The sequence below is a fragment of the Eubalaena glacialis genome, chromosome 8, assembly GCF_028564815.1.
Source record: "Eubalaena glacialis isolate mEubGla1 chromosome 8, mEubGla1.1.hap2.+ XY, whole genome shotgun sequence".
Taxonomy (NCBI): Eukaryota; Metazoa; Chordata; class Mammalia; order Artiodactyla; family Balaenidae; genus Eubalaena; species Eubalaena glacialis.
This window is the reverse complement of record NC_083723.1, coordinates 19,037,484-19,058,790: the sequence shown is the minus strand read 5'-3', so window position 1 is coordinate 19,058,790 and position 21,307 is coordinate 19,037,484. Positions and strand designations below refer to the sequence as shown.

Below are 21,307 nucleotides of genomic sequence, written 5' to 3'. Positions count from 1 at the left end.
CGAAACGTATCACAGCCTCTACTTCTCATCTGAGTCACAGATCCCAATTTCCCCAGCTCAAGAGCCCCACATGAATGTCTCACAAAAACCTCCAACTCAACAAAATCTGAATTTTTTGCATCTCCCCTTATACTCCTCACTTTTTCCCCCTTCTTCCCATGCCCAGCCCTGCTTCTCCTCCTGTGTTCATTAACAGACCAAAATCTGTGAAGTCAGAGGATGAGATGTCCAAGGTGTTATTAAAATCTTCCCCCTTCTGCTTTCAATAAATGTATGAGGCACTGTGTTAGGTGCCAGGGATACATGGCAAGCTGGACACACCGCCCGCCAGGAGCTCACAGGCTAGCACGCTTCCAGTCAGCTGCTGAGCCCTAACGATTCCTCTGTGCAGACTTTCGTGTCCATCCCCGCCTTTCCATGCCTACCGCAGCCACCCCTCCTCTGGCACCTGGACCGTGATAATGTGCCCGTGTTTCTCCCTTCAGTCTCTGCCCCCACCTCAACCCATCCTTCACAGAGCTGCCCATTCTCTTTCTCAAGCATGTGATCCTGCTATTCAGCCCCTCAAAAGTCTGCAGTGGTTCCCACTGCTTACAGCGAAAGTCAGAATTCCCTCACATTACCTCGATGGTACTCCATGATTTTTCCACTCAAATCACCTTCTGCACCCTGCTATACACTCCACGGGTACACTGACATTTAGGACATCTCATTCTCTCCCTAACACTCGCGCCTCTTTACTAGCTATTCCCTCAGAATGTCATGGCCTCTATGAAAATTCCCTTGTGTAGCCATCCGAATTAACTAATCCTTCCCTTATTTTACACAGCACAATGCCTGTACCTCTATTTGTTATCAACCTCTTCCACTTTCTATCACTGTTAGTTGTTTACTTGCCTGTCTCTTTGAGTAGGTCATAAATCCCTGGCTGCCACTAATTAACCTGGCAATCCTGATAAATCATTGCATTATCTAAGGTTTAACTTTCTCATCAGTAAAATGAAGGGTTAGATTAACTAATTGCTAAGTAACTCCCAACTCCAAAGTTCCATAAGGATGAGTCTTATTTATCTTTGAAAAAGGCAGAATAACACAGCTCTAAGCTTGGTCTTGGGAGTCAGACAGGTGGTTCTGAATCCCAGCTCTACAACCTACCAGCTCTCAACAATGGGCCTGCTACTTAACATTTCTGGGCCTCAGTTTCTCATCTGTAAAATAGAGAATAATTAGAATTCTTACAGTTTAAAAAATTTTTTTAATAACCGCTTTAGTCAGATATAATTCACAGATAACACAATTCACCCGTTTAAAATATACGACACGACTTTTGGTACATTCACATAGTTGTACAACCATCACCACAATCAATTTTAGAATATTTTCACTACCCCAAAAAGAAACTCATACCCATCAACAATCACTCCCTGTTCCCCCCAGCCCTAGGCAATCACTATTTTACTTTCCATCTCTATGGATCTGCCTCTTCTAGGCATTTCATATCAATGGAACAATATAATATGTGGTCGTTTATGACTGGCTTCTTTCATTTAGCAAAATGTTTTCAAGGTAAACGTATGTTGTAGTAAGAGGACTTCATTTTACTGCTAAATAATATTCCATTGTGTGGATATACTACATTTTGTTTAACCCTTCAGATGGACATTCAGTTGTTTCCATCTGGCCATTGAGAATAATGCTGCTCTTTCAGTTTTAAGTAATAAGAAAACGCAACTCAACCTGGCTTAAGCAAAAAACTAAAAGTCCAGCAGGCAGCCCTTGCTTCAGCACAAGTTTAAACATCATCAGCAGGACTGGCTTTTTCTCCATTTCTTGGCTAGGCTCTGTTCTCCGCTCATTTTTGGTGACAAAATGGCTTCAATAACTCCATTTCACATCCTCTCACAGTCATGCCAACAGGAGAAAGCAAAAGCCCTGGGGTTAGCTCTGTGTGGGCTGTCTCGCTATGGCCCGAGAGTATAAAACACTAACTGAAACAGGCTGTGATCTATATGGCCCGAGAGTATAAAACACTAACTGAAACAGGCTGTGATCTATCCTTGGGAAATGGGGAAGGGACACAAAGGATGTGAACCAAAAACAGATAAGAGATTCACCCCACACGAAATTAAGGCCTCTTTCTGGGAGGATAAATGGATTCTGAACAGCTGAAAAATTTTAAAGCCTAATTTTTAAAAACAAAAAAATAAGTAAATTTTAAATACTAAAAACCCAATTTAAGGTTGTGGTGAAAATTAAAAATAAATGCATATTAAGCATTTAGGAGAATGCTTAACACACAGTAAGTACTTAATAAATGTTAGCTGCTATATTAGCTATTATCTGTATTAGATGAACCACATGAAATTTGATGGAATTTGACATTTAAGAAAAAAGGCCAATTTCATATAGCCCCATGTCATATATACTCAGCTTAAAATTAAGTCATGTTCAGCCTGCTCTTCCATAATGAAATGTAAAACTGCATCTCAACAGAAGGAATGAGGCTTATTTTCAAAATTTTTTAAACTTCAGGTTATAGAGTCAGAGGAATTTCTCTACTCTTGCGGAAAATATGAGAGGCAAAGTATGGGAAAGGGAAGTCTCTGAGACCGGTAGTCTGCAAAGCATTTCCTACACTAACAACAATACGTACTGTGGTTCAGGCCTGACAGCCACCTTAATCCTTTATTAGCCAAAGTTCTCAACTCAGTCTATTAAGAATTCTTTTCATGGGAAAACATCACTTTGATTTCTTAATATAAGCTAACAGAAAACTAGAACTCCTTTAACGAAACCGAATTTTTCAATCTTGCCCAAAATACATTTATCCCATAAAACAAGGGTTACCAAATGCTTATTTCCCTCTTGGACACAGTCTAAACATGATTAAAAAATAATTTTTAAAACTACTACCAGGATCACCTATTCCTTTTATCACATGTCTTAGTCTCCTCCCTGTCCCCTTGGTCTAGTTTCAAATTATAGACCTAGATAGAGATCACCTGTTATGAACAATGAATACTTTCTTCATGATTTCTAGATCTGATGGTAATTTTGTTGCTCTAATTCACTGTGAGGACCTACACTTACACAACATTATCTCCTATCAATATTAGAGCATGAGCCCTTCCTTCCTTATTCCTTGATCAACAGTAAAGTCTCTGCTCTGCTTTGCCCCAAAAAATAAATAAATAAATAACTTACAGCAGTTATTACTGAGAAAAATAAAGATTTAACCTGGCCAAAATAATTAAAAACATATTCATGTTTAGATGCTTCAGAAAATTTTATAATTCCACAGTTTTCCTTTTTGCCTATTATAAAAATTCCTAAAATACAACTGAAACACCATAAAATAACTAATAGCTGCCACTTACCGTTTACTATGTACCACACACACATTACTTTATTTAATCCTTACATTTATTCTCTGAGAGGTATTATTAGCTCTATTTTAAGAAAAAAAATTGAGACTTAGAAAAATTAAATAACTTATCCAGCCCCACTGAGAAAAGTGATGCCTTCAAAACTTGAACCCTGGTCAGCTGCCTCTGACAACAATATCAGCCTCAGCAAAGAATATTCAAAGACTGATCAAACTTTAGGAAAAGGGGAAACTATTACTTCTTCTCGGCTAAGTTGGGGAAGTGAGATAGCCTTTGCCTGCACCAAGTAAGAGGATTCAAACGTTAAGAGTAGAATTATACAGCTTAGGATCCTCTAAAAGGTAAATGTATCCTCAAGTGTCCCTCAACTTGATCTCAATGACACTGCAGGTAGTGAGCATCAGTGGAGCCAAGGGGAAGAGAAGAACAGTTCTACTATTACTGTTATACCTACAGGGTGCTGATTACTACAAAAAGGATATGGAAAGCCTCAGCCTTGTAGCTACTGAAAAACAAAAACAAGTTTTTAAAGCTAAGATAGAAAACACAGTTAAACCTTTTTTTTAAAACTGTCTTACTGTATACTAAAATTGCCTACATAAAGCAACTTCTATCTCACTCCTACCATACATGCACATGATAAAACAGTCCAGGCCTTTGTGACATATTAAGAGTAGTCTCCATTCAGAGAAAGAGAATATATTTTCTTTGTTTTTTTTTTTAATTTATTTTTATTTTTGGCTGCATTGGGTCTTCGTTGCTGCGTGGGCTTTCACTAGTTGCGGCGAGCGGGGGCTTCTCTTCGTTGTGGTGCACAGGCTTCTCACTGTGGTGGCTTCTCTTGTTGCGGAGCATGGGCTCCAGGTATGCGGGCTTCAGGAGTTGTGGCACACGGGCTCAGCAGTTGTGGCTCACAGGCTTAGCTGCTCTGAGGCATGTGGGATCTTCCCGGATCAGGGTTCAAACCCATGTCCCCTGCACTGGCAGGCAGATTCTTAACCACTGCGCCACCAGGGAAGTCCCAAGAGAATATATTTTCACCTTTCTTTTTCTGACAGTAAAGGGAGGAATTTAAAAATAAAAATTTAAAATTTAAAAATAAGGTTCTTGGGAATTCCCCGGCGGTCCAGTGATTAGGATTCTGTGCTTCCACTGCAGGGGGCCAAGCGGCACGGCCAAAACATTAAAATAAAAAATTAAAAACAAACGAACAAAAAAACCCCACAACTCCAGAATGACCTTTGGCTCCCACTGAATTGCCTTCTTCCCACTTTCTGGACAAATCCTGAGTTTCCCTACTGACTTCTCTCAGCCAATCCCAGTCAGTCAGTCCCCCAACCTAAGAGATGGTTGATACAACAAAAAGTGCCTCAAGTGCTTTGAAACCCCATGCATTCATGCGTAATCTGCTTTAATAGATCTTTAAAGTCATGTAGGTTCTGCCTCCAGGAAGGTATGAAACAAAGGAACTTTGGATAACAAAATGTTCATCACCTTCTGTGGTGATAAAACTTCCAGATGACCCCACAGTTGAAACACTGCCATAGCATTTAACAAACTAATAAACAAACAAAAACAAAACAAAACAAAACAAAAAAAGGTTCTTGCAATAATCTCTCTTTAGGGGCTAAAAACTTTACCTTCTGTTTAGTCCCAGAATGGCTTGCTTTCTGCAGACTAAATGGTAGTTTCAAAAGCCAGTGAATCAGAATCCAGGACTCTAAACTAGCACTCTAAACTGGCTCAGGAACTAAAAGATAATTGACTGTAATCACGTAACTGCTTCTTCAGTCCCCCTCACTGCTCCTTCACTGAAACTTCTCCACTGAGGGAGAAAAGGAGAAATAAAGGCCTGAAGAATTTTAAGGTCTGTTCCAAGAAGCTGCCTTGGGAAGCACTACAGTGGATGAGGGAAAGACCAGGTGGTTAGGACCAAGCCCTCACCTGCCAATTCTCCCAGAATAGAGCCACTTTTTCCTCTTTACATATAATAGAGTTCTATGTAAAATTTTATTTAAAAAGCATTCTGCAGGAATTCCCTGGTAGTACAGTGATTAGGACTCCGCGCTTTCACTGCCAAGGGCCCAGGTTCAATCCCTGGTCAGGGGGGAAAAAAAAAAAGCAGTTTGCTACTACAAAGCAAGTGTGAAAAACACTTGTTCAGGTGCTCTCTAAAGTCCTGGCTACTTCGCTGCGTTCTCAGATTCACAGCCTTACGCAATAAATTTCAGGTGTGAAAGACACGGTCAATTTTACATCAGTGTTGCAATTAATGTTCAGTTACATCCTATTTTAGGATAAAACACATCACGCCCCCCCCCACCAAAAAAAACTTTCAATGGGATATTCTAAAAATAAAAATAATCAATAGGATAAGATTCCCTGTGTAAGTGGTGGCAATAGCTGACTGACAGCAGAAACAATAGCAGCAAGCTGTGTTCCCTGGATGCCAGAAACAACAGCACCTGCTGACCAAAGAAAGCAGCCAGGTACAGGAGTCCCAAGAGCCAGGCATTGCTTTTCAGTGGATTGTCTGTCTTACCTCTTCCACATCTCAAACTGCTGTTTCCTGGGGTTACAGAGGTATCCCTGGGTTGCAGTTTGTCTTTACTCCTTCTCCCACCCTGCCTAGTTCACACAATCGTCTAGGGGCACATCTACTACACTGAGGCACTACAGGGGACATGACACCCACACCCCACACTCAGCTAAGGTGAGAAAGTCTTGTGTGTCACAACCAAGTTTAAAGCAATCAACAATCTCATCCAGATGTTTCCTTTTGTCCCTATCCTTTTAGGCTCCACATTCTAAGACCCTAACTAGACAATTCTAATGCCTAAAAATATTTACATTAAGAATATGTCCAAGAATTAGCTGAAATAAATGCACTCCGGAATTGATAGGCCAATTATTAATTTTAAACTTATCAGCAAAGCAGTTTGACTATAAAGATATTCAATGTGGAAGTGAATTCAAACATCAGGGACAAAACATTACATTTTATAGGATTTATCCAGTAAGGCTAAGAACTCAGCATAAAGTATCATATATGCCCAAGTATAAACCATGGTCTTTTCCCAAGAATTATCCCTCAAAAAAGAAGTAGTTCTCTTAGATTCTAGTCCTTATAAAGCCTTTATAATGATAGACTGCTCTCTCAAGTACCTTATTTTTAACATAATAAGGCAAAAAAAAAATCTTCAAAAGGAAATGAACAATCAGGATTACAATAATGCTAGGCTTGATGGCAGAGGGTAACAGAATGACCATTCCTAGAGGACCCTGACCCGGAGGAGTCTTGGTCAGACCTAGAAGAGAGGGGAGGAGGGATGAAACACTCTTCACTGACTGACGATTGATTAGGGAACTGTCCGAAATCACTTTAATCAATACTAATTTGGGAGACATCAACCCAATAAAATCAATTTAAAAAGAGGCAAATAATTTCAACACATTTTTGGAATTATTCCTCCTCATTAATGCTGTACACAAGCCTTTTTAAAAAGCAAGTCAAGGGCTTCCCTGGTGGCACAGTGGTTGAGAATCCACCTGCCAATGCAGGGGACACAGGTTCGAGCCCTGGTCCGGGAAGATCCCACATGCCGTGGAGCAACTAAGCCCCTGCGCCACAACTACCGAGCCTGCGCTCTAGAGCCCACAAGCCACAACTACTGAGCCCGTGTGCCACAACTACTGAAGCCCGCGCGCCTAGAGCCCAAGCTCCGCAACAAGAGAAGCCACCGCAATGAGGAGCCTGTGCACTGCAACAAAGAGTAGCCCCCGCTCGCCGCAACTAGAGGAAACACACGTGCAGCAACAAGACCCAACGCAGCCAAAAATAAATAAATAAATTTATAAAAAAAGAAACTAAATATCATAACTAAACATTTGACTACTCCATCTATATCTCTAAAATTTACACTTTCAAGTTGTATAGAACTTTAAACTTTTCATTGGGGAGTTAGGGGACTTACAACCAAGGCTATCTTATATTTGGGTACATAAAGTATCTGATAATACAAACTCAATGTGAAATGTTCCCCTGGAGACATACACAACAGAAGAGAGCACCCCCCCCAAAACAAAGGAAAGAAAGAAAAAAGACCGGTTAATAGCCAGCCACACAAATCACTCTAACGCCACCAGCCACCAGCCTAGATTAGACGGTACTAGCTTTAACCTTGGCTGACAGCGCTCCTGGAATCAAGGCAGTGTACAAGCTTAAAAACCTGGCAGCTGCAGGTAATAACTTTTTTTCTTTTTTGAAAACAGAACACAAGATTTGGTGGTAAAAATCTGGGGACCTGTTAGACCTTTAATACAAACACAGAGCAAGACAAAAATCTCTTTAATTCTTAGTCATCAACACAAAAAATACTTTATCTACCTGGACCAGATGATGAGACAAAGATAGGGAAATTCTTTACAAATTGTCAGGTTTAAAAAAAGAAAAAAGAAAAAAGAAAGGAGGGAGGGAAGAAATACTAACCCCTGAAATATAAAGGCCATCAATGATGAACTAAATTAAAAAATCTAATGAACTCTTCTCAAATCTTATTCTCCTTAAACTTCCCTGTCCCATTTATTGCTATTTATCCTCTTTAAACTGATCTTTAGCTTCCCTTCTCTTATTTTGTCCAATGGCATTCTCCAAGTTTCAGGCTCCAGCCCTCTTCTCTCCTCCCCCTTCTCTTCAGTAAGCTGATCTTGCCGTCCTAATTGTCCTCAAAGGTGTATTCTAATCCCAGCCTCCCAGCATACCAACTCTCCATATCCTCCTTTAGGATATCTGTCACTTCAAATACAGTGTGCCTAAAACAAAATCTCTATCCCATCTCCAATCAACTTCTCCCAACTTTCTTAGTCTTCATGAAGTGTAACATTTTCAGTAAAACCGTCATTGTTTTTATTGCTTTCCTCTTCATGTCCCATAATTAGTTAGTTCTAGCCCTGCTGACTCTTCTTTAAAAGAACTTTTCAAAATTGGAAGTCTTAAAAAGGTTCACTCTCTTTGACTCAATATTTCCATTTCTAAGATTCCACATAATCTGAGAAAATCTGAAATGCAAAGATATTCGCTGAAATATTATAATGCCTGAAACAGTAAACATGTTTCCAGCAATAAAGAAATATTTAAACAAATTAAGCAGTTAAGTAAATTAGAATATTACTCAGTCACTAATAATTGGTTATGAGAAAAAAAATTTTAACTTCTTTTTAAAAAATATTGATTTATTCATTTATTTGCCGCACCGCAGGGCATGTGGGATCTTAGTTCCCGGACCAGGGATCGAACCCAAGACCCCTGCACTGGAAGCCCAAAATCTTAACCACTGGACCGCTAGCGAAGTCCCGGTTGTGAGAAAATTTTAAGGACATTAAAAATGTTAATGACAAAATGTTAAATAAGGAAAGCAGCATACAAAATCATACACGAGATGATTAATTAAGTAACAAAAAACACAGGGATGAAAAAAAGACTAGAAGGAAAAATACCAAAATATTAACAATGTCCCATTTGTGAGTATCTTGCTGGATGGTGACAATGTGAGTCATTTTTGTTTTCTTCTTTTTTTTTTTTTTGGCCTGGCCACAAGGGATCTTAGTTCCCCAACCAGGGATTGAACCCAGGGCCCAGGCAGTGAAAACGCCGAGTCATAACCACTGGACCACCAGGAAATCCCTTTGTTTTCTTCTTTATATATTTCTATAGTTTCCAGATATGGTACATAATATTTTAAAAATCAGGAAAAAAGGGGACTTCCCTGGTGGCGCAGTGGCTGAAACTCTGCGCTCCCAGTGCAGGGGGGCCAGGGTTTGATCCCTAGTCAGGGAACTAGATCCCACATGCATGCTGCAACTAAGAGTTCACATGCCACAAGTGAGGAGCACGCTGACTGCAACTAAGGAGCTGGCGACCCGCAAGTAAGGAGCCCGCCTGCTGCAACTAAGACCCAGCGCAAATAAATAAATAAATAAATAAATCTACATTAAAAAAATAAAATCAGAAAAAAGGTAATTTTTAAAAAGTGTTTCCAATTCAAGACTTGTCAGATCTCCCTAAATTAATCCTCAAAGTCAATATTACTTTAAACTAAATAGCAAAAATAAACTGGAGGAGGAACTCAGAAATATAATCTTAATAATATCTAAGAACTGCCAAAAAAACTCTAAAAACAAGAGTGACAAGGTGGGGGAAAAAAAAAAAAAAGAGTGACAAGGTGTATATAGGAGATGTGGGAAAGCCCTTGCCCTACCAAAACCTAAAATGTACTCAGAACTACAGTCTATAAAAAAATAGGGAACTAAAGCGGAAACAGAGTAATCAACACCTCAATACTCATACATGGAGAGATGCAATAGAGTTGGGGTGACCAGACAAATCATTTAGAAAAAAATAAGACAGCAATAACCAAAGCCTAATAACCACAGCCCACCTTTACTGCACACTTACCACGGGTCCACAACCTTGGGACCAGATGTCACTCCATTTCAGTTTTTTGGATTTTCCAAAGACAATATGGTACTGGTACCTATTTCATGTACTATGTAAGACTGCAGCAAGGTCTAGGAGCATGTTTTTAAAACATGCAGCCTACAGCCTTCCTGTTCTCAGAGGAAGAAGAGATCCTCCTTCCGTACAAAACAAACCTGTGCTCTGATCACATCCCCTCCTGTCAACTCAGGGCTTTTGCTCCAAATTCCCCTTCTTGTCAGTATTTTCAACCTCTCCCTTTCTACTAGCTCCTTGCCATTCGCTTCCATTTCAGAGGGAAAAAAACACTTCTCAAGAACCACTCCCTCCTTTACACAAAGAAAGCTTATTCAATTAGTAATCTTTTAAAAAGAAAAAAAAAAAAAGACTACGCTGTCATCCCATTCACTAATAGGGCTGCAGGTTCCCTGTGTCCAAAAGCACTGTGCTGAGACTACTCCAGGTGTGGGCTCTAATGATTTCCTAACTGCCAAAGTCAAAGGCCACCATCAGGGTTCATCTCACTTGAATTATTTTGCAGACTGTGCTCTTCCCTTCTTGAAATGCCCTTGGTTCCTGTGAATCAACTTTCTCCTGATTCTCCTATCCCTCTGGCTCCTCCTTTACCCTACCTATGGCTTTCTTCTCTTCACATTCAACACCTTCAGCCAGCTGCCACCAACACTATACCCAACAACTCCCATTTGCATTCCTAACCAGAGCTCTTCCCAGCGCTCTAGCGGTAAACACTCACCAATATCTCTAACTGGAAGTGAACCACACACCTCTAACTGCCTAACAAAAGCCATCATTAGCTTTTCCCAACGCTGCTGTGCATTCTCTACCTTGAGGAAAGGCAACACCATCCACAAATTTAGCTAATTCAGAAACCTGGGATTCATTCTAGACCCCTCCCACTCTCCTCCCACATTAAATTGGACACTAAATCCAGTGAATTCTACCCCCTTAATACCCATCAGTCTCCTGAAGCTGCATCTCTTGCCTCCAAGCCATTCTCTACACAGCAGATAGAGTAACCTTTCTAAACATCTCAAACTGTACCCACAGCAATGAGCCCCACTCAATGCTCACCACACCCTGCACCCCAGCCACACTTCCTTGCTTGATATGCCAAGAACACAATCATGCCACTTACACCTCCACGTGTTTACGCCAACTGCAGCACTGCTTTTGCTTGGAAGGCCCTCCCCCTCCCCCCTCCTATTTACTTGGGAAATTATTACTGGCTCTTCAAGATCCAGTTTAACACAACTCTGTGAATCTACTAAAACCTATTGAACTGTACGCTTTAAGTAGATGAACTGTATGGTATGTAAATTATATCTCAACAAAACTCATAATTTTCTGTAAGAAAAAAGACTTACCATCCAATTTTTTAAAAATGGGCAAAAGACAAAACAGGCACTTCACAAAACCGAAATTTCAAATGACCAATAAACTTACGAAAAGATGTTCAAAACCATCACTCAGGCAAATGCAAATTAAAACCACAATGAGGTATCAGTACATACACAGAAGGGCTAAAATTAAAAAGAATGACATGATCAAGTATTACAAAGACGCGGAACAATCGAAACTTCATACACTGCAGGTGGGAGTGTAAAGCAGTTCAATCAAAACTACTTCATAATAAAACTGGGAAGAAAAATCTCTGCAATTACTACTAAGACTAAGCATACACCTCTTCTATAACCTAGCAATCCCACTGCTAGAGTATATCCCCAAGAGAAATAAGTGCTGAAGTCCACAAAAGGACATGTACAAGAATGCTAACAGGGATTTCCTTGGTGGCGCAGTGGTTAAGAATCCTCCTGCCAAGGCAGGGGACACGGGTTCGAGCCCTGATCCTGGAAGATCCCACACGCCGCAGAGCAACTAAGCCCGTGTGCCACAACTACTGAAGCCCACGCGCCTAGAGCCCGCGAGCCACAACCACTGAAACCCGCGCACCTAGAGCTCATGCTCCGCAACAACAGAAGTCACCGCAATGGGAGGCCAGCGCAACGCAAGGAAGTGTAGCCTCCGCTAGCCACAACTAGAAAAAGCCCGCGCACAGCAACGGAGACCCAATGCAGCCAAAAATAAAGTAAAATAAATTTTAAAAACGATTTTTTTTTAAAAAAGGGTGTTAAAAAAATAATTTATAACCAAAAAGTGTAAAGAACCCAAATGTCCATCAATGAATGGATAACTACAACACAGTATATCAACACAATGAAATGTTACTTGGCAATATAAAGGAATGAAGTACCAACACATACTACAACATGGATGAACCTTGAAAGCATTATGCTAAAAGAAACCAGACAGAAGATCATATGCTGTATGATTCCATTTATTTGAAACATCCAGAATAGATAAGTTTATAGAAAAAGAAAATAAATTAATGAATGCTGGGGTCAAGGGAGAATGGGGAATGACAAACAAGTACGGGGTTTTTTTGGGCGGGGTGATAAAAATATTCTGGAATTAGATAATAGTTGCACAACTTTGTGAATATACTGAAAAAAACAGCAAGCTACACACTTTAAAAACTAAATTCTTAAAAAACAAATTTTATCGTATGTGAATTATGTTTCAAGAAAAAAGTTACATGTGAGGAAAAAAATCAATAAATACCAAAAAAATTCTTTAAAACATTTTATACATATGCACAGGCCCCAAAGCAAAAATCTATCCCAAGCCATGTGATTTAGCTAATTCTTAAGAATTAGCTCTTCCCTGCTAGTTCTTCCCTGCTGCCTGTTACAAAGCAGCATAATTAATAATTAGCAAACTAAACTCACTGGAACAATGTGACAAACTAACAATCTCAGTTGAGAAATCTTAATCTTATTTCTGACAACTACAAATTCTAGTGTTCTAAAAAAAGCTGCCTATAGGAACTGGCGCAATTCACAAAAGCTCATAGAATTGAACTGAATTAAAATGAATGAAGTGCCACTTGCACTTACAAGCATATAATGACAAAAGTAGATCATATTACATCAAGCCAGGCCCATGTAGTCACATAATTCAAGTTTGCCAGTTATTATATTAACATAGGTTAAAATTAGATCTATTACTCTCTTTCCTCCTCTGGAGAATTAATCAAAAAGCAAAAACACTGGGCATCAGGAGACCTGAATTCTGGTCCAAACTAAGCTAGTTGTGTGACCTTACCCTCTATCAGAGCTGTCTGTAAAATGAGGACTACCTCCGAGGCTACGAGTCTCCTGAAGTCCCTCTACCATCACTTCTCCCCCGTGCCACTCTGTGCACCCAGAGTCAAGTCACCATGGTTTCCCCACGTACTATGGAAGGCCAGCTCTCGGTTTCTACTTCTCTCCCCCCCACCCCCCCATAATCCATTCTCTACACTGACAGCCAGTACTCTTTTTAAAACAGGAATCAGATCCTGCCACTCCCATCCATATGCCTCCCAGCGGCCTACAAGGCCAGGCCCTACCCGTTCTGACTCCTCCCCCCTCACCATCCTCTTGGGTAGCACTCTAGCCACTCTGACCTTTGGGTTCCTCCAACATTCCTAGCCCATTCCTCCCCAGGGCCTTTGCCACACTCCCATCTCCTCTGCCTTATTCTAACTTCTGTTCAAATGTCACCTCCTCAGAGAACTGAGTGTGGACTCTGGTCCCAGCCTGCTTAGATTCAACTTAATAGCTGGACATGTTACTTACTCATGCTGTGCCCCCGTTTCATCTGTAAAGTAGTAACAACAGTGCCTACCTCACAGAATTATCACAAGGGATAAACACATGTAAAGCAAGCAGCAAACTGACTGGCACAATTTTCAAATGTCATCTATCACTATCCTTAAGGCACCCCATCTTCATTTTCTCGTTATCCCTTAGCACTGTCTGGAACTGCCTTCTTTGTCATTCGCTTTAGGGTTCCAAAACCCCCACAGAATGTAAGCTTCGTGAGGAGCTCGCCGTGTTTTGTTCAAAGCTCTACCACAGGGACTTCCCTGGTGGCGCAGTGGTTAAGAATCCGTCTGCCAATGCAGGGGACACGGGTTCAAGCCCTGGTCCGGGAAGATCCCACATGCCGCAGATCAACTAAGCCCGTGTGCCACAACTACTGAGCCTGCACTCTAGAGCCCACAAGCCACAACTACGGAAGCCTGCGTGCCTACAGCCCATGCTCCGCAACAGGAGAAGCCACCACAATGAGAAGCCCACGCACCGCAACGAAGAGCAGCCCCCGCTCTCTGCAACTAGAGAAAAGCCCGTGCGCAGCAACAAAGACCCAACACAGCCAAAATAAATAAATAAATATTGGGAAAAAAAAAAAAAAAGGCTCTACCACCATTTCCTAGGATAGGCACACACATACTTGTTGAATATATGAATAAATCAATCACATCAAGGATTCCTTTAAAATAATACTGCCTTGAGTCAAAGAATTAAGTGAAAAACTGCCTCAATCAAACAGTTATGTAATGGGGCTGGTCTCCTGGTCCTTGCAGACTGACCAGTTCATTTAGTCACTGGCTGAGGGGTTTCTGTCAAATCTAGTCACATAACTACAACAGACAACGAAAAAAGCTAACAGATTAACCCGTGAGAGTAAAAGTTGAATACTGTGGATATATACTAATTCTTTGTAAACATACCACATAAATCCAAACTGCAGCACACCAAAAAAGGCTCTGGCCATTAGGAAAGTCATACCCTGAAATATGAAAATATGAAACATACACTGACTTTAACTAAAACTGTTTTTCTACATGTACGTATATATGTAAAACATACACAGATATATATATCCACCTACACACACACAAACACACACAGCCATCCCCAAAACTAGGGGGATGCTTTTTTCAACTCCTTTTAACTTTTCTTAACAAAATGGGCTACGTGGGAATAAATGTTTTGAACTGAAAGTTGTGACCCAACTCAGGAGCCTAAACATTACAGTTCTCCTTACTTACGGACTGAATTTCCGTCGTTCACCAAAGGAAATCCCAAATATAAGGTTCTGATTACTAGCATTAATTTTTAAAGCATCTAAAACTAACAAATATCCATTGAGATTTAACATCTTAAGAATCCAACATCTAATTTTTACCCACCAGGTCAAGCGCTTAATAAATATTTTTTCCTCACTCTAGTAGTAGTTTTTTTTTTTTATTGTTTTTTTGTTTGTTTTCTTAAGAAAGGCTTTATTATGTCGGTATCTACATTTTGTGAAATCCTTAACATACTTTCAAGTTATATTTCGGTTTGAATGAACACAAATCCTGTCATGATACATCACATTAGTAATGACTTAGGCAGTTTTCACAGACGCCACCAATGGGTATGAAATTCGCCAGGCTGAGACCAAAGCGAAGAAGAAGGGGAAAAGCCTAGGAATGCTGCAGGCTAGTCCCCCAAAGAAAACAAACCAACCAGAAATGCTTCGTGATTTTATTTAAAGATGATCACGGACGATCCCCATAATACCAAATATATACCACAAGAGTTATTTCTTGCTCAAATGGAAGAGGAAAGCCACAAATCTAGGAGGAGGAGTAATCTACGCTGGTAGATTCTTCAAAATTAGGAAAGAAAGGGAAAGGAGACGCGGCGGCGCTCTGCGGTCTCGGAGCAGCTCTCCAGGAAAGGCTTCCCGGGCGCCGGCCGCTCCCACCCCGGTCCGCGGCCTGGCTGGAGGTGGCTGGCGGCTGGCATGTTTCAAATATCACCACCCTATTCATCGCCTCCCGGCAGAATGAGGCGCTGGGCAGCCGCGCCGAGGACCGCCCGCGCACACGCCCACCCGCCCCGCGCAGCCCGAGACCCGGGCGCAGCCGCGTCGCAACGAAGTCACGCTCGGCCCGGGCAGAAAGTTTCGGAAAAAAGCCCAAGCGCCGAAACGCACAGGTCTCAGAGCTGAACTCGTGCCAGGAACACGCCCGAGGCAAACCACTTGACAACCAGCTCCGGTTTTCAGCAGAAAGGCCGAGAGGCGGGGGCCGGAGAGGAAGAGGAGGCAACACACACACACACACTCTTTCTCTCTCTCTCTCTCTCTCGCACACTCGGCTCCTCTTCCTCTAGGGCCCCGGCGCCCAGGTGGGAGCGATGCCGCAGCCTCACGCCCGCACGCAGCGCCGGGGCCCGGGCGGCGGGCGCCAGTTCCCCTCCCAGGAAGGCCCGGGACCCCCGGGCCAGCTCGGCGCGCAGGAGAGGGTGCGCACGCCCAGCGCTTCCTCGCCCGTCCGCCCCCAACGGCAGCGGAGACTGGGGGCCCCAGGGGCCCGGGGTCAGGGGATGCTCAGCGGGCCGGCCGCGGGCTCGCGCGCGCCCCTCCCCCCGCCCCTCCCCCCGGGCCGCCCGCGGGGCGCGCAGGAGGCGAGAGCCGGCGTCCCGTGGGATCAGCTCGCCCGCCCGCCGGCCCCGGGAATCCGGGCAACTTTCCCCTGCGCGGTCGCGGACTAACCACGACCGGGCGAACGCGGGGGTCCGGGGGCTAGCGCGGCGTGGACTCACTTTTTCGGATGTTTCTCTCTTTTCGGCCTCCGCTTTCGGGCCTGAATGGCCAGCACTGAGGAAAGAAGACACACATTAACGGTCTGGGAGGCCGGCGCGGGGCCGCGTGGCGGGGAGGAGGGGACGCCGCGGGCCACTCACCTTTCCGGGAGCTCATCCCGACGCGGGGGAAGTGGGGCGGGGGGCTTCGCGGCGGCGGCGGCGGCGGCAGCAGCTGCAGTGGCAGCAGCGTCGCGGCAGCCGAGCCGAGCCGAGCTGCAGCCTCCACTCACTCCGCCGGCCGGGAGGAGGCAGGAACCGCGCCTGCGCCGCCGCCGCAGCCGCCGCTCCCGCGGGGGGCCCGGCAAAACCCGCCCCCGGCCGGCCCCGCCCCCGCCCCGCCCCGCCCGCACTCCCCCCCGCCCGGTGGGGTCGAGACCCCCGTGCCGGCCCCGCCCGTGCGCCCCGCACCCACCCGCCTAGCCCACCTGTGCGGAAGTGACCCCCCCACGACCACCGCCACTCCCTCCCATGCCTCCCCCACCCCAGCCCGCGGCCCGGGCCTCCGCCTCCTGCGCCCCCGCGGCTGGCCCAGGCCTCCCGTCCCTCCCGGACACGCGGCCTGCGCGACCCTCCCTCTCCAACCACAGCCTCTCTCCTACCCACCCCGGCGGGTCGCGCCGCCCGCTTCTCCATGCGCCGTTCCTTGGCCGGCGCCTCCTCGGGTCTCACACCACCTCTCCTCACGAGGCCTCTTCTCCCCCTTTGCTCCTCTACATCCTTGCATCCCCATGAGCGCCGCTTCTTCCTCTCTGGCGGGTGTGGAAAGGGCACAGGACCAAGAGCCGGGAAACCTGGGTCTTTGACTAGCTGTGTGACCTTGGAAAAGTCATCTTATCTCTCACCTTTATCTACCCCACAGGATTGCTTGAGTGTAATGAAGGAAGAGATGCAAATAGCACAGATAGTAGGATTAAGCTTTTGCACATGAATTAAGGTCCAGTTCAATAAATTCCATGTGTCTAACAATTTAGCACAACAACCCACCAAGGAGTTATTTCTTACAAAGAGAAAACTGAGTCCTGAAGAGGTTAAACAGTTTACCCAGCAATGATTCAAATTTAGGCCTACCTGACTCTAATCAAGTTGATTGGGGGATAAAATAACTGCAGTGATCCGTTGTTTATTTAAATAATTATAAGATTTTTGAAAAATATTCATCCTGACCATTTACCCTCTCAACTATATTCTTAACTGATCAGAGTAGCTAACCTTATTATAAAGATCCTAAACCCACCAGAACAGCGCTGCTTGAACTTGAAGAGCTTTTTACTTTCTCAATTTTTTTATTTTCAAAAATATCAAACATACAGAAAAGTTATGAGAAAAATATAGTGGACAACCATATTACCCCATATTCACCAATTTTGAATATTCACCACATTTGTCTTCCCCGTGTGCACGGGTTTTTGGTTTTGTTTTGTTTATGATGAATCATTTGAGTTTTTTGCAGGCTTTTACCCTTTACCCCTAAGTATTTCCGTAAGTATCTACTAAGAACAAAGATACTCTCCTATATAATCAGAATTCCATTATCCAAGAAAATTTCATATCATTATAATACTATTATCTGTAACATACAGCGGCCATATTCAAATTTTCGAAATGTCCTTTTTAGCTGACTTTTTTCTCAATCCGGAATACAATCAAGGATCATGCATTGCATTTAATTGTCATGTCTTTTTAAGCTCCTTTAGTCTAGAATAACCCCTGGTTTTTTTCTTTTATAACATTCACTTTTTTTAAGAATTCAATTCTGTTTGCAGAATGTTCCTCAGTTTGTATTCATCTGTTCCCTATTAGATTCAAGTTAAATAATTTTGTCATGTACACTGTATAGATGAGGTTGTGTTCATCTTAGTATGCTGCATCAGGAGGCATACGATGTCAGTTTGTACTATTATTGGTGATGTTATATGTAATCATTTCTCCATGGTAAAGGTACTTTTTTTCCTTTGTATTTAAAAAGTAGTCTGTGTAAAAAATGGGCAAAAGACTTGAACAGACATTTCTCCAAAGAAGATATACAAATGGCCAACAGGTACATGAAAAGATGCCCAGCATCATTAGAGAAATGCAAAGCAAAACCAAAATAAGATATCACTTCACCCCTACTAGGATGGCTATAATTTTCTTTTTTAATGAAAAATAAGAGTTATTGAGGATTTAGAGACATTGGAATACTCATTCATTACTGCTGGGAATGTAAAATGGTGCAATCACTGTGGAAAACAGTTCCACAATTCCTCAAAAACCTAAACATGGAATTATCAGCAGTTCCACTCCTAGGTGTATATCCAAAAGAATTGAAAACAGGTACTCAAATCCTTGTACCCAAATGTTCATAGCATCACTAATCATACTAGCCAAAAGGTTAGAAACAAATATCCACCAATGTATAAACAAATCGTGGTATAGACATACAAAGAAATATTTTTCAGCCATAAAAAGGAATGAAGTACTGGTAGATGCTACAACATGGATGAACCTCAAAAACCTTATGCGAAGTGAAAGAAGCCAGACACAAAAGGTCATCTATTGTTCTATTCCATTTATATGAAACATCCAGAATAAGCCAATCCATAGAAAGCAGATTAGTGGTGGCCCATGGCTGGGGGGAGGGGAAATAAGGAGCAACTGCTTAATGGATAAGAGGTTCTATTTTGTACCGATGAAAATGTTTTGGAGCTCGGTAGAGCTGGTGGTGGCACAACATTGGAAATGTACTAAATGCCACTGAATTCTTCTTTCTAAAATGATTAACATGTTAGATGAATTTCACCTCAATTTTTTTTTAACTTATTTATTTATTTTTGGCTGCGCTGGGTCTTTGTGGCCGTGCGCAGGTTTTCTGGTTGCGGTGAGCGGGGGCTACTCTTCGTTGCGGTGCACGGGCTTCTCATTGCAGTGGCTTCTCTTGCTGCGGAGCACGGGCTCCAGGCGCGCGGGCTTCAGTAGTTGTGGCACGTGGGCTCCGTAGTTGTGGCTCGCGGGCTCTAGAGCACAGGCTCAGTAGTTGTGGCGCACGGGCTTAGTTGCTCCGTAGCATGTGGGATCTTCCTGGACCAGGGCTGGAACCCATGTCCCCTGCGTTGGCAGGCGGATTCTTAACCACTGCGCCACCAGGGAAGCCCATCACCTCAATTTTTTAAAAAAGTAACCTGTGGGGTAATACTTTGAGATTGTGTGAGTATCCTCCCCCAAGAATCCTTCACTCCATGGGCTAGCATCCATCTATGATGTTTGCTTGAGTCAAGTATTACTATAGTGGTTGGAGAATAATGACATTATAATCCTGTCCTTCCATCTCTTCCAACTATGTTAATTAGGTGAGCTTTCATTTCTCCTGCCACCCCTTTGTTTTCTGTTTATTTTTGGCTTGATTTTTGATTCTTGAATTGTCCCATATTTGACCAGAGAAGATGCTTTCAACTTGCAGTGTCTTTGGACATGTCCCAATCCATTTTTGAGCACCTCTTGACTTCCTGGCACAAGATATTCCAGGAAACCTTGTGCTTTCCCTAACTGAGTCTTAGAACAAGCCATTTCTCCAGTTTTTGCTCCTTCTAAAAGTTGATCAGAAGCTTTGAAGCCAAAGAAATCTGAGTTTGAAACCACTTTCCTTTACTATTTTTAACAGCTTTATCAAGATATAACTCACACACCACACAATTCACCCATTTGAAGTACAAAATTCAATGGTTTTTAATATATTCACATGGCTATGCAACCACCACCACAATCTAATTTCAAAACATTTTTGTCACCCCTAAAAGAATCTCCACACCCATTAGCAGTCACTCCCCATTTCCCCCAATCTCCCTTGGCCTAAGCCCTGGCCAACCACTCATCTCCCTTCTGTCTCTATAGACTTGCCTATTCTGGACAGATCATAAAAATGCAGTCCTACCATTGTGGCCTTGTGACTGGCTTCTTTCTCAGCTTAACGTTGAAACCAATTTCTGCTGCTTAGTTGTTCTTTTTTTTTTTTTTTTTGGTCGCACTTGGTCTTAGTTGTGGCAGGCAGGCTCCTTAGTTGCGGCTTGCCAGCTCCTTAGTTGTGGCATGCAAACTCTTAGTTGCGGCATGCATGTGGGATCTAGTTTCCTGACCAGGGATCGAACCCAGGCCCCCTGCATTGAGAGTGTGGAGTCTTAACCACTGTGGCACCAGGGAAGTCCCTCTGCTGCTTAATTTTTGCATAACCTTGAGTATGTTACTTAATTACAACATCTGGAAAACAGTAATAATATCAATACCAATCATCCCAGATCAATATGATAATCTACTAAGATAATATTCAATAAATAGTAATTATCATGAACATTAGTTGGGAGACACATACCCAATCTGCTGGATCTTTTGCATTCATTTATTCAACAAATACTTATCAAACACCTGTCATACAGCAGGCATTAGTCTAGATATTGAGTCTACAGCATGGAAAACACACAAAAATCCTGCCCTCATGAAGCTTACATTCTACTGCCAGAAGACAGAAGATAAACAAAATAAATATGCAAAAATATATACTCTGTAGATGGTGATAGCGTCTAGGAAAAGAAAAACAAAACAAAACAAAACAAAACAAAACAGCAATCTGTTGGGAAGGTGTTTAGGAAAGGCCTCACTGAGGTGGTAACACTTATTTAAAGATCTTAAGGCGATCTTTTTTTTTTTTTTTTTTGGCCATGCCGTGTGGCATGAGGGATCTTAGTTCCCTGACCAGGGATCCAACCCGGGCCCAAGGCAGTGAGAGCAAGGAGTCCTGACCACTGGACCACCAGCGAATTCCCGACCTTAAGGTGATCTTGCCAGGCTTTTTACTTCTATAAATTAGGAGAGAACTATATTTGCCACCTAGAATATTTGTGAATTTATTGAATTAAAATACACCAACCTAATTA

At 42.8% G+C, this 21,307-nt stretch overlaps 1 protein-coding gene across 7 annotated transcripts in view; it reads right to left on the bottom strand.

The window, feature by feature from the left end:
* SRPK2 (SRSF protein kinase 2) overlaps positions 1–17,202 on the bottom strand; it is a 227,511-nt gene extending 210,309 nt beyond the window's left edge. For 3 of the 7 annotated variants that reach the window (XM_061197611.1, XM_061197616.1, XM_061197617.1), the window contains exons 1-2: positions 16,503–16,644; positions 16,362–16,416 (exon numbers count right to left, since the gene is read on the bottom strand). In XM_061197611.1, coding sequence (XP_061053594.1) covers positions 16,362–16,416; positions 16,503–16,518 — 71 coding nt within the window. In that variant the 5' untranslated portion in view covers positions 16,519–16,644. Of the gene's footprint in view, positions 1–14,497; positions 14,557–16,361; positions 16,417–16,502; positions 16,645–17,006 lie in introns of those variants that run through there. The other 4 variants (XM_061197618.1, XM_061197619.1, XM_061197613.1 and 1 more) reach the window with 3 other exon arrangements.
* Positions 17,203–21,307: the final 4,105 nt, after the last annotated feature.